Source organism: Meles meles, chromosome 15, assembly GCF_922984935.1.
Source record: "Meles meles chromosome 15, mMelMel3.1 paternal haplotype, whole genome shotgun sequence".
NCBI classification, from domain to species: Eukaryota; Metazoa; Chordata; class Mammalia; order Carnivora; family Mustelidae; genus Meles; species Meles meles.
In genome coordinates this window covers 39848406-39861330 of record NC_060080.1, presented here as the reverse complement: position 1 = coordinate 39861330, position 12925 = coordinate 39848406, and the positions used below count along the sequence as shown (strand labels likewise).

The window sequence follows — 12925 nt, the reverse complement described above, 5'->3', positions numbered from 1 at the left end:
TAACATAAAATCAAAACTTAAAAGGGAATATGCTTCAGTTAGCTGGAAACCAGCCATGTGTAGAACATTTCACCTCCCACCACTGTCGGATAAGGGGGCTACTAGACAGAGTCCAAAGGCTGGTAATAAACCACAGCAGGCGCCATTTTGACCTATACAAATAAATTTATGAGTTAGACAATTAAAAGGCTTTCAGGGAAGTCGCCAAAACGTAGACAACTTCTGTTCCACAGAACACAAAGAATCTTTAGCACGAACCCTAATAAACACAAATGGATTAAGTACAAGTATTATTTGGAATTTTCTCCAACTATACACTAAGAAGAGCCTTTGTTACCCAGGTAGAACGAGGTTAAATGGAAAGAATACAAATGATGAAATAAAGGTGGTACACAGACAAATGCCACTAAAGAAACCAAACTAGCTGATGGATCAGAAATGTTTGCCGATGGCTGAAGAAGACAGCAACTGACAGAGATGACGCAAAGTGCTTAAGAAGCCGTCTGGTTTACATACACTCAATCTTAACTTGTTCTTGCTTTTCCTGTTGTGCAAGGCGAGCTGCAACTTCTTCGGGTGGTCGCTCCCGTACAGAAGTTGAGGATGCTTCCTCTTGCAGCAAAAATAAATAAGAGGAAATCAAATTTCAGCACAGAATTTCAATAGCTCAGAGGGATATAAAAACACCATCGTTTGTACTTGCCAGTTCTATCAACTGAAGGCATTTTTGTCATTATGATTCTAAAACCACATCACCAGTCAATGATTCCAACATGACGAAATAAGGGATCAGCTCTTAAACCTCTTGCTTTCAGAGATTTATTCAGACTCCAAAGTTTAAAAAAAATTCCTTAAGCCAGTCTGTGAATAAAACCAGTGTAAGCAGGTACTTACATACTGTCTGGAGGTTGCCTAGGCATTAAATAGTTCTGATGGACAAATCATTTATGAAACCACAAATATAAATAAACTACCTGAAGCTGCAGGCTTGGGTTGCCCTTCACCAATTCCAGGGTGCTCAGTTTTTATAGATTCCTCATGCTGAACCGCAGGGGCTGGGACTGATGGTGTATCACCTGCTGCAGAAATAATTTGAGCTGCCTCTGTAGGTCCTACAAATATATGTTACTCATGGTATTTGTAATCTCCTGGGTTAACACAGAAGAACATAGGAATCTACTATGACTAGCACCCACTTCACATCTGTCTCCTTACAGACACAAATGCAGATACTGCCACTACTCAAACGTGCAAGGAGACTATGGCCCAGTCCCCCAGAGACACAAACCCACACAAGATGGACAAGGGGGGAAATGTACAAGAGATCCCACTTGCATTTTTAAGCACCATGGTTCTCAGGCAGGGCTTCTAGTAACATACTAAATGGTATTAAATATTAACATATGAGAAGTGGCCAGAAGATTTACATAACATGGAAAAGTAGTAACAAAGGAAAAACAGACCTGTAATGAAGAAGGTAAACAAAACAAAGTAATCAAAAGATATTTTTTAACTGCTTTGAACAGTGTAGAGATGATAAAAGAGGTGTGAGCAAGAACAGTATGACAGTTTTAAACACAAAAGAAGGAAGGAAGGCTGAAAAATATCAAGAGCTTATAAACAAGTGCTGGGAAAGAAAATAATTAATTCGAGAGGCAAAATAGAGGAGAAAAAAAGAGGAACATAACAGAGAAAAAAAAAATAAACTGTAAGTCCCATTTAAGAGATGAAGCTGGATTACTGCAAGGCCTATTAGCTGGTTTCCCTGCTCTGCTCTTGGTCCCTTTATCTACTCTCTGCAATAGCTAATGATCTTATTAAAATAGAAATCAGATATCAATCCCTTGGCTCAGAAGCCTCCTAACACCTTTCCATCTCACTCAGAATATAAAGCAAAACGCTTATAACGGCCTCCAAAGCCTGCCGCAATAGGCTTCCTGCTTCCTCTCGACCTCAATTTCTACTGTTCTTCCACTCCTGCTTCATGTGCTCCTTACTAGTTAAATATACCAGGCCTTAAAACGAGCTAATCCCTCTGCTTGGGATGCTTTTCTCCCACCAGCCTTGTAGACCCACCTTAATTCCTCATCGCTTTCTAGTCTTTGCTCAGATAACACCTTTCAGATGAGACTTTTTTTACCCCCCCCGTTTTAAATTGCAATATTTCCCCCCAACACATCCCTTCTGACATCCTATATATTTTACATAATTTATTTATGTATGATCTTCCTCCCCTTATCCCACTAAGAAATATTTGCAGTTTGTGCTTGTTTTTACTATTTTGTTCATTGCTATAGCCCCAGTGCCTAGAATGTGCCTACTATGTTTGGCACATAGTAGACAATCAATGAATATTTGCTGAATGAAAGTCAAGAGGTTTAATCAAAGACAGAAGTGACTAAGGAGAAACACAGAAGTTGAAATGTTTACTGAGCAGGTTAGAGTTAGGTAAGTGTCATAAATTGGGACAGAATTACTGGCAAATCATGAATTGGGGAAAAAAATCCGCAGACCACAGCTAGAGCACTGAAAAGAGAAGAGAAAAGCTAGGAGTCAGGGGAAAAATATAAAGAAAAAGTGTTGGAGGCAAGATAATTCTTGCCATTATCCTCACTGAATAGCTATTCACAATAAAGTCCAACTCCATATCCCACTCGACTCCTAAAATGAGTGTCAAATGATAGGTGTAAACACTCCTTCCTTGGTAAGAACTAGGGACCAGAAGAGTGCTTCCTGAGGTAGAGGCCCCCTCTTGACCCTGGGTACAAATTCATTAAAACAATCTATTTGTCTATAATTTTAAAAAAACTGATTCTAAGTATGGTACCTGTTGTTAAAGCTGGAGTGTCTCCCTTCTGTTTTTGGAGTTGTGAGGCAGGCTGTTTAGATTCTTTCATTACCTCTGATACACTGGAGATTTTTAGTGGACCAGACTGAATCTTAGAAATAAAAAACATGTAACATTTCAGATATAATACTGTTTGTTTTTTTTTTAAGGCAGCATACAATAACTTGTATTATTTCAAAAGTCAAGTAGCTCAGGCTTTTCATATAAAGTTAACACTTCACAGTATTACATATTTTATTAATCACAGTAAAGTAAGGTAAGTCCTCATTTTAGAAAAATGCAACCCAAAAACTGCATGCCAAATGACTGGCCCAGTTTTCATAGTAACAAAGGCTTCTCTTAGGGCAACTAATAAAGTATATGTTGCAGAGCCTTCCCTTTAAACACCATTTCTTTTATATATACAACATTGAGAGCACCATTTCCATCTGCTTCTTAAATCCAATTTTGTTGCCTTGTATATACATTCAGTTAGAAACAAATAATTTTCAGAGGCTCTGAGTAAAACCACGTTAGTTTTTGTTTCCTTAATCTCCCAGATACATGCAACTGTACACTGAAAAACAGGAGCCTATTGTAATGCCTGATTTTCTCTTTCTCAGTTACCACCTGCCTCAAGTTTAAGACCCTGTTCATTAAAGGACTGCCGTTATGATGTGCTGGCAAAAATTACTGAGTAACAGAAATATTTTCATTTACCACCTGTGATGTGCCATTTTTTGCCAGAACTTGGTAATGGGATTCAGATATCTCAAAGAATACTCAAATATAAGAGCAATAATTTTGAACTTAGTCACTACCAGAAATTAGAAATATGTGCATTTTCTTTTAGTAAAATTTTATCATTTAAATCATGAAATACATGCTCCTTATAACAAGCAAAATAATATCAAGACATATTAATGGTTTTATTTTGCTTCTTTACTGCTTTTTTCCTTTCCAGCACTCGGAATGTAGCCACTGCCAACAGCCTGAAATCTATCCTTCCATGCCTGAGCATAAGCTCAGGTATATACACATTTACAACTTTTCATTTTTTTAAACAAAATAGGGTTAGTTATATTATACAAACTACCACATAACTCAGTTCTTGGTTTTGTTTTCATTTAATAATCTATCATGGACATTCTCTTCCAGATCAAGAAATTATTTTTAGTTCCACAACATTCTAATTTAATTGTGTATCTTAATGTACCTACAAACCCCAAAATTTTATCAATTACTCTCCTATTTTTGGAAAACAAGCTTGTTTCCTGCTTTTTTCATTGTTAAACATCCTTGTCCAGGGTGCCTGGGTGACTCAGTCCGTTAAGCATCTGTCTTCGGCTCAGGTCATGATCCCAGGGGCTTGGGACAGAGTCCCTCATCCAGCTCCTTGCTCAACTAGGAGCCTGTATCTCCCTCTGCCTGCCGTTCCCCCTACTTGTGCATGCATGCTCTCCCTCTTTGACAAATAAATAAATAAAACCTTAAAAAAAAAATCCTTGTCCATGCAACTGGAAAGCACTGCAGTGGTATCTGTAGCATAGTCTGCCAAAGAGGAAGTGCTAGGTCAAAGAGGTTATATATTTTTATTTTTTATTTATTTATTTATTTTTAAGATTTTTATTTATTTATTTGACACACAGAGAAATCACAAGTAGGCAGAGAGGCAGGCAGAGAGAGGGGGGAAGCAGGCTCTCCGCTGAGCAGAGAGCCAGATGCGGGGCTCGATCCCAGGATCCTGAGATCACGACCCGAGCCGAAGGCAGAGGCCCCAACCCACTGAGCCACCCAGGCGCCCCCAGAGGTTATATATTTTTAGCAGCTACTAACAGATCGCTTTCACATAAGGCTCTAGCAACTCACACTCTCCCAAAAAATGTGTGTGTTATGTGTGTCTGTGTATAAATAAGACTTATTTCCAGACTAAGTTTTCCTACTCTAATTTCTAATCCTGTGTCAAGACCTTACCATTCTATTAAAGTATGATTATAACAAAGTCAATTACCTGGAAAAACAAGTGTCCTCTGACTCCTCCCTAACCCAACACTGTTTTGAAATGTGCTTGGCTAGTTTAGTACATTATTTATCCTTTCATATGAATTTTAAAATCATCTTATCTGATTCCTCAATCTCTAAAAAAAATCCATTAGAATTCTTATTAGGTGTATGTGTATATGGTATGGGTATATGGTATGGGTTGTGTGTCTGTGTCTGTGTATACAAATGTCATTTCTGTCAAATATATACAAATTTAAGGGAAATTTAAGAGAAATGCATATATTTGAGAAAAATGACATTTTTATGATAATAACTCCTTTCCAGAACATAATATTTGTCTCCATTTAGGCAGGTCTTATTCCATGTCCATCAAAAAGATTTAAGTTTATCCTCTCTCAGTATTTATTATCTGTGCATAAATAATCATGTTGGCTCCAAAACGATTATCATGAAATAAAATGCACAGTTTCTAAAAGCAACAAGTTGGTAACAATGCATAAGAGTAGAGAATGAATAAATGGTTAAAATTAAAAAAACAAAAACACTGGGGCGCCTGGGTGGCTCAGTGGGTTAAAGCCTCTGCCTTCAGCTCAGGTCATGATCCCAGGGTCCTGGGATCGAGCCCCACATCTGGCTCTCTGCTCCTCGGAGAGCCTGCTTCACTCCTCTCTCTGCCTCCCTGCCTACCTGTGATCTGTCTCTCTCTCTGTCAAATAAATAAATAAAATCTTTAAAAAAAAAAAAACAAAAAAAAAAAACACTAACTGCTACTGTAATCCAGAGACGAGAAAATACACTTTGGTGTATGTAGTGAAGGATGTAGGTCTTGAAGAGAACATTAGTAGACAAAAGAAAAGAAGCCACTCTGGATATGAGCCCATAAAGGGAAAAGTTGTGCAAGCTGAAGTGATCTTTGTTTAGCTCTCTGCTTTAACACAGGCCCTCAAAACAGTGTCTGGTATATAGTAATCAACTTGATTGACATTTGCTGAATAAATGAATGGAAAGCACAAGGCATATTTATAAGGTAAACTGACATGAAGCTAAGGATTTATGTGCAAGACCATTTAGAGATAAGGCTGGAAAGGTAAACAAAGAGCCAGACTGCCAAGTTGTGTTGAATGTCAACCTATAAACCAGCAAAAACCACAAACTACAGAATAAAGTAACAAACAGCTAGCTCCTAGGCTAATCTTCAACCACTCCTGACTTTACTCTCTTCACTCAGAACATGAAACAATGTCTAAAGTCTCTATGATCTGCCTTTCAAATAATAATAAATATATAAAAATCAATGATAAGTGGTATCATGAAAATATCATAAAAATGTGATAGCACTTATTTTAGAAGATTCTCTGGTATTGATATGAGGATAGCCTAGATCATGGTAGAAGAAGAGATCTCAGGGGTGGAGACTGGGAGGAAAGTCTTGGCGGGGGCAGGAAGAAACAGGTCTAGTTTGGATACAAAGTGACAGAGGTCAGAAATGGGATGACAGTTGTAATGCAAGAAAAAAATAGGGGCAGCTGGGTGGCTCAGTGAGTTAAAGCCTCTGCCTTCGGCTCAGATCATGATCCCAGGGTCCTGGGATGGAGCCCCGCATCGGGCACTCTGCTCAGCAGGGAGCCTGCTCCCCCCATCCTTGCACATGCCTGTCTGTCTACTTGTAACCTCTGTCTGTCAAATAAATAAATAAAATCTTTAAAAATAAATAAATAAACATCAGAGATTAAACAAAATATGGTTGCTAATGAAATATAGGCAACTATGAAGATGAACCTAAGAATTCTAACCTAACTATGTGACACCATGATACTATCTATAACACAAAAAGAGCAAATCAGAAGAGTTTAACTTGTGAGGTGGTGCAGTATGGACCTGCCAAGGAATCCAAGTGGAAATGTTCAACAAGATAGCTGAAGTAGAATGAGAAAAGGCCATGACTCTGAGAGAGATAAACAGGTAATCTACAAAGAATGACACCTGAAGTCATGTCAAGTAAGAAAAGAACACTACTCTCAACTGTCAGCCTTACTCCATGCTCCTAGAATTGTTCTCAGCTATCTCTCCTGGGTCATGTAGGCTAAAACAGACCCAAGATTTTAGAATGAATCCACAGAATTCCTTTCCTTGACTACTGAAGCTACAAAATGGTCTCTCTTGGCCAGCACAGACATTTTAAAGTTCATATGGAAGAATAAATGATGTGGAAGACTATTCTGAAAAAGCATGACAGAGTAATGGGAAGGTGTCACAGGACACTTGCTTTTCTAAGTATTAATGCTGTTACAGGACTGACCTCTAGACTATGCTAGCTACTAGAGAAAAGAAGTTCACCCAATTTTTAAGAAAGTACTGAACAACCATGTCCAGCTTCACAGCATAAAGAAATACCCAAGACCAAATCAGCAAAAATCCATGATCTCCTCTGTAAATTATTTTTCAAGGGGTTTGTTTGAATGAACAATTATTTAAGATGTTTAAAAAAATGTTAGGCCTGGGGGGCGGGGGGTAGGTTCAAACTCTGAATATGTACAACGTTCCAGAAATATCAGAAGATATTTCCGTCAACCCATCAGTAAGCAGCTGAAAATTCTTTGACTCTTGTTTTGTGGTCTAGAAAAAGCCACTACTAACTATAATGCCTTGGGTTCTGTGTCATGACCATTCTACGTTTACATTTTTAGTGCTGTAAGTCAGAACCTCAGAACTACAACAGTGTAGGCTGTCACAACCATCCTCCATCCACGGGACAGCCACAGTTACCTCTGCCCAAGCAGCCTCTTCCATTTACCCTCATGTGCCACACAATCATTCTATGTAGTGGGTACTAAATGAGAACACTTAACTTGGAAGGGATGAAAATCCAACTCTGCAAATTAATGTTAAAGGAAACTAGTAAACACATATCTGGCCAAGTTCTACTGAATTATAAAATATGTTCAAGATGAAAACCACCTGCTTTTACTAGCACTCCACAGGATAAACTGAAATATTGTTTAAAACTCTTACCGGCTTCTTTGGCAATGGAACAGGATAAGGTGGGGAACCAAGAACCATCTCAAAGAGTTTGTCTGAGTAAGGTATGGTTTTCTCTACACTTTCCCGGAAATGGGAATCCCATTTAGCATACAGGATAGTGCCACCAATACCTCCACCAACAAATAAAAGGCCAGCACCAGCAATTTTGCCAGGAGACAACCTAAGGGAAAGAAACAGGAAACACATTCACACTTCTTGCCTCTCCCAAACCTACTTCCTTAGACCAATGTAAGAATCTCAAAGACCCCTACACTCTACCCCTCTACTGCTGACTCAGATGACAGCAGCCAAGTTTATTACTACAGCTGCACATCACCTTCCCTTCATTTGCTTTAAAACAGGTCTGCAACAGAAAACAACATTTACTTATGGATAACTAGATTTTTTAAAGTACAGTAATATCTAGAATAGGAAGAATGAAGTAATCTACCTTGTAACAGTTAAAATTAAAGATGTTCACAATCATGAGATTTCCCTTGAATCCAAAAAAAAAAGCATCACTTTTTTTAAATCAACATATAACGTATTATTTGCTTCAGAGGTACAGGTCTGTGAATCATCAGGCTTACACACTTCACAGCAACTCACCAGAGCACATACCCTCCCCAATGTCCATAACCCGACCGCCCTATCCCTACCCCCCCAACCCCCCAACAACCCTCAGTTTGTTACTTGAGATTAAGAGTCTCTTATGGTTTGTCTCCCTCCCAATCCCATCTTGTTTCATTTTTCCCTTTCCTACCCCCCAAACCCCCCACCCTGCCTCTCAAATTCCTCATATCAATCACTAACTTTTAAAGCTCCTCTCCCCTTAATAAAACATTTCTGTAAATAAAACAAAATAAACCCTTTACAAAAGAAAGACAATAAAAATATCAGATAAAACAAATACTTTTAAAATTACAATATGCTGAGCTCTGGATATAAATCTATTAGCCACAGAACGGAAGACAGCACATGAGGGAGGGAGGCTATCTACCTTGTATGCCATCTAACTACAAAAGAACCAAAAGGAGCATCATAACAGATTTTCACCTACAGATAAATAATGCTCCAAATATTAGAGCAAAGCTCCAGTGTTTGTACCCCTAAACAAAAAAGATTTTAAACAGCTATTCCCACATTCATGCAAAACAGATACACAAACGTCTCTTTACACACAGTTAAAAGCCCATTCACAGGGAGACACACCACATACCTAGAACCGCCTGAAGTAGAGTATCTACGGCATGGTCGTAGTGGACGGAGGACAAACTTCCCACAGAGACAACTCTAGAGAGGAAGGAGAAAACATCACAACCAATGGAGAAGGAATCTGGAAAGCTTTTAGGGTTGTAACTCAGGTGTAATATTTTTATTACACATGTCTTTGTTAAACAAAAAATTATTTTCAGAAATCAATTTACCATGGAACATTCCTATAGGCCCTTAACAATGACGCTTCCAGTACCCCAAGGCTCATATAAGATCATTTTTAAGATTAAAAAATGATTATCAGATTATGATCAATTAGCACTTTAAAGTGTTATATACACTAATTACTTCTTGGATATGACTGAAATTTGTCATATGTTTTTTTAATTGGCAAGAAAAAATAAAACAAAAGTATAAAATATCTATTTTTACTTGGTAAGCTTAATTTAGACATCTGAAAAATTACCCACAGGAAACACTGCACTGTAGGATGTGTGTAAATCCACTCGGGAGAGATCCAATCTTAGCTTAATTTATCTAGAAAACCAAATTTCCCATCTGTAAGATAACTATGGGACCAGCCCATCATTTCCTAGCAGCAGTCATTCAAATCTAAAAGTTCATCTTGGGGGGAACCTGGGTGGCTCAGTCAGTTAAGTGGCTGTCTTCAGCTCAGGTCATGATCTCAGGGTCCTGGGACAAAATCTTAAAAAATAATAAATAAATATAAGTTCATCTTGGTTTGCCTTAAACTAAAAGTCAAAACTTTTTTAAAAAGATTTTGTTTATTTGAAAGAGAGACAGAGGGGTGCCTGGGTGACTCAGTGGGTTAAAGCCTCTGCCTTCAGCTCAGGTCATGATCTCAGGGTCCTGGGATCGAGCCCTACGTCAGGCTCTCTACTCAGTGGGGAGCCTGCTTCCTCCTCTCTCTCTGCCTGCCTCTCTGTCTACTTGTGATCTCTGTCTGTCAAATAAATAAATAAATAAAAATCTTAAAAAAAAAAAAAGAAAGAAAGAAAGAAAGAAAGAAAGAAAAAGAGACAGAGACAGAGCATGAGCTGGGGGGTGCGGGGTGGGGGGGGAGGCAGAGGCAGAGGGAGAAGCAGACCCCTTGCTGAGCAGGGAGCCTGGACTGGATCCTAGGACCCGGAGATCATGACCTAAGCTGAAGTCAGACATTTAACTGATCGAGCCACTCAGATACCCCAAAAGTCAAAATTTTTAAGACAAAAATTTTAACATTATAAATGCTCAAATAAATACTTACCTCCATATAACTAGTCCATTTACTCAAAAGCAAATAATCAAACCAATACTTTGAAATTTGTTTTAATCAAAGTAAAGCACATAAATGCAAATGTTTCTTAACAGTACGTGAATCCCTTAAATAAAACAAATGAACACCTACAGAAATACTATGGGGGAAGGTTTTGATAAACTTAAAGTCATTCACAGCAATTGATCTGAAATTTCAAATTTATTCCATCAATATCATCTTTCTTTATACCAACTAGAAAATCAAACTGCAACAAGGCAAGAGGGAAAAAAAATGCATTCTCTGGGTTCCCTGATGAAACTGCATTCAAAGAATATCAGAAAAACACAAATTTCCTTTTAGAAATAACTTCAAAGAAACTTGATCACAGGATCAAAGGCCACATAAAATTACTTTGGAATTAATTACATTTGCAATTTATGTTCTATGCCCAAAGGTAAACATTAATATCAACACATTTAGGGGGGAAAAAAACACAAGTTAGCTGTTTTACAACACATAAAGAAGTTACAGTTGGTATTTTAAAAGCATTTTGATTATGTGTAGAATTCTCAACATCTTTCAACTATATTTAACAGAAAAGCATGTCTTCCTATTGTTCTGTAAAGTTGGTTATAGGACATTTTAAACAGAACTGCAACTACTTTTGTAAGTCAACATCTCCATTTTGTTGACTTAGAAATTTTTAGGAAACCATTAAAGTTGTATTTAAGATTCCATACTTTCATAGGTACAAAGAAGTAATCAAGTCAAAAATTAAGACACTGTTCACAGTGGATAACTGCTAACTGGAACATCAAGCAGCAAACATTATAGTGGAAAACCGAACCCAGGAAGTACAAAACCGTATTAATGCTATAACGCAAAAAGACTTTATTTCACATCAGTATTTATTTTTTAACCTGTTTCTTTTTCCATCTTCTACTTTGCTTCATCTTGACCCTCATCCCTCCCTCGACAAAATATATCTGATGTTGACTGTAAGTTTATAGTTCCTAGTACGAAGAAAATTAAAACATAAAATTTAAAATAAAAATTCAAAAGATAGGGGCGCCTGGGTTGCTCAGTGGGTTAAGCCTCTGCCTTCGGCTCAAGTCATGATCTCGGGGTCCTGGGATCAATCCCCCCCATTGGGCTCTCTGCCCAGCAGGGAGCCTGCTTCCGCCTCTCTCTCTGCCTGCCTCTCTGCCTACTTGTGATCTCTCTCTGTCAAATAAATAAATAAAATCTTTAAAAAAAAAAATTCAAAAGCATATAGTGGTCTCCCTCACAACTTCTGTCCCTCAGCCACTCAGATCCCTTCCTCTCCATAAGCAACTAATGCTATCAGTTTCTTGTATATCCAGAGATGTTTTGTGAGAGAATTCCCAAAACTCCCTTAACACAAATACCAAAATATACACCCAGTTCTGAAGTTCATTCAACAATATGTATCTGTGATCCTTCTGTGTCAGTAAATGAACTCTTCCTAGAGGGTTTTACGGAGATTCATTATTCCACTGTACGGACGTTATTTAATGTACTTAACCAGCCCCCTTTTGATGGACAGTGAGGCTCAGTCTAAATTCTTGTTATAATAAGTAATGCTGTCTGGGAAGTACACATCAATCATCGACTTAGGTGAATTCTTAAAGTAAAATTTGCAATTTTGATAAATATTGCCCAAGTAGTCAAAAAGTCTGCTAGTAATGTATGTTTTCTCACAACCTGCCAAACACTTTTAGTAGAGTCTTAATCACAATCTCTTTTATTATGACTCAGTATCTTTTCATGTATTTATGATGTTATTTCCCTTTCTATGATTATATGGTATCCTTTGACCACTTTCATTATTTACTTTTATATTTATTATCTCGGGGTCCTGGGATGGAGTCCCGCATCGCGCTCTCTGCTCGGCGGGGAGCCTGCTTCCCTCTCACTCTCTCTGCCTGCCTCTCTGCCTACTTGTGATCTCTCTGTCTGTCAAATAAATAAATAAAATCTTTAAAAAAATAAATAAATAAATAAATAAATAAAATAAAATAAAATAAAATAAAGGGACGCCTGGGTGGCTCAGTCAGTTAAGTGTCTGCCTTCAGCTCAGGTCATGATCCCAGGGTCCTGGGATCAATTTCCACATCAGGCTCCCTGCTCAGCAGGAAGTTTGCTTTTCCCTCTGCCTGTTGCTCCCCCTGCTTGTACGCACACACACACTCTCTCTCTCTCTGGTAATTAATAAAATAAAACTGTTTAGTGAATGTTTCCCTACACACTGTTTCACTTTTTTTTTTTTTTAAAGATTTTATTTGGCAGACAGAGATCACAAGTAGGCAGAGAGGCAGGCAGAGAGAGAGGGGGAAGCAGGCTCCCCACTGAGCAGAGAGCCCGATGTGGGGCTTGATCCCAGGACCCTGAGATCATGACCTGAGCCGAAGGCAGAGGCTTAACCCACTGAGCCACCCAGGCGCCCCTTTACCACATGATCCTGTCTTCTGTACTTCCTGCAAACCAGAGGTAGATCCTGACACCTGCTTAAACTCAGGTTTATTGTCTCTGGCAAAACTTTAGTTGGTGCTGTGTTCTCTCACCAGAAGGCACAGTTT

General features: G+C 38.3%; 1 protein-coding gene across 3 annotated transcripts in view; it reads right to left on the bottom strand.

The window, feature by feature from the left end:
* Positions 1-12925, bottom strand: part of IMMT (inner membrane mitochondrial protein) — a 47713-nt gene that overhangs the window by 23559 nt on the left and 11229 nt on the right. Inside the window, exons 2-6 of one of the 3 annotated variants that reach the window (XM_045979336.1) lie at positions 9072-9145; positions 7844-8033; positions 2828-2939; positions 975-1112; positions 517-612 (exon numbers count right to left, since the gene is read on the bottom strand). In XM_045979336.1, the coding sequence (XP_045835292.1) occupies positions 517-612; positions 975-1112; positions 2828-2939; positions 7844-8033; positions 9072-9145 (610 nt within the window). The remainder of the gene's footprint in view (positions 1-516; positions 613-974; positions 1113-2827; positions 2940-7843; positions 8034-9071; positions 9146-12925) is intronic. The other 2 variants (XM_045979337.1, XM_045979338.1) reach the window with 2 other exon arrangements.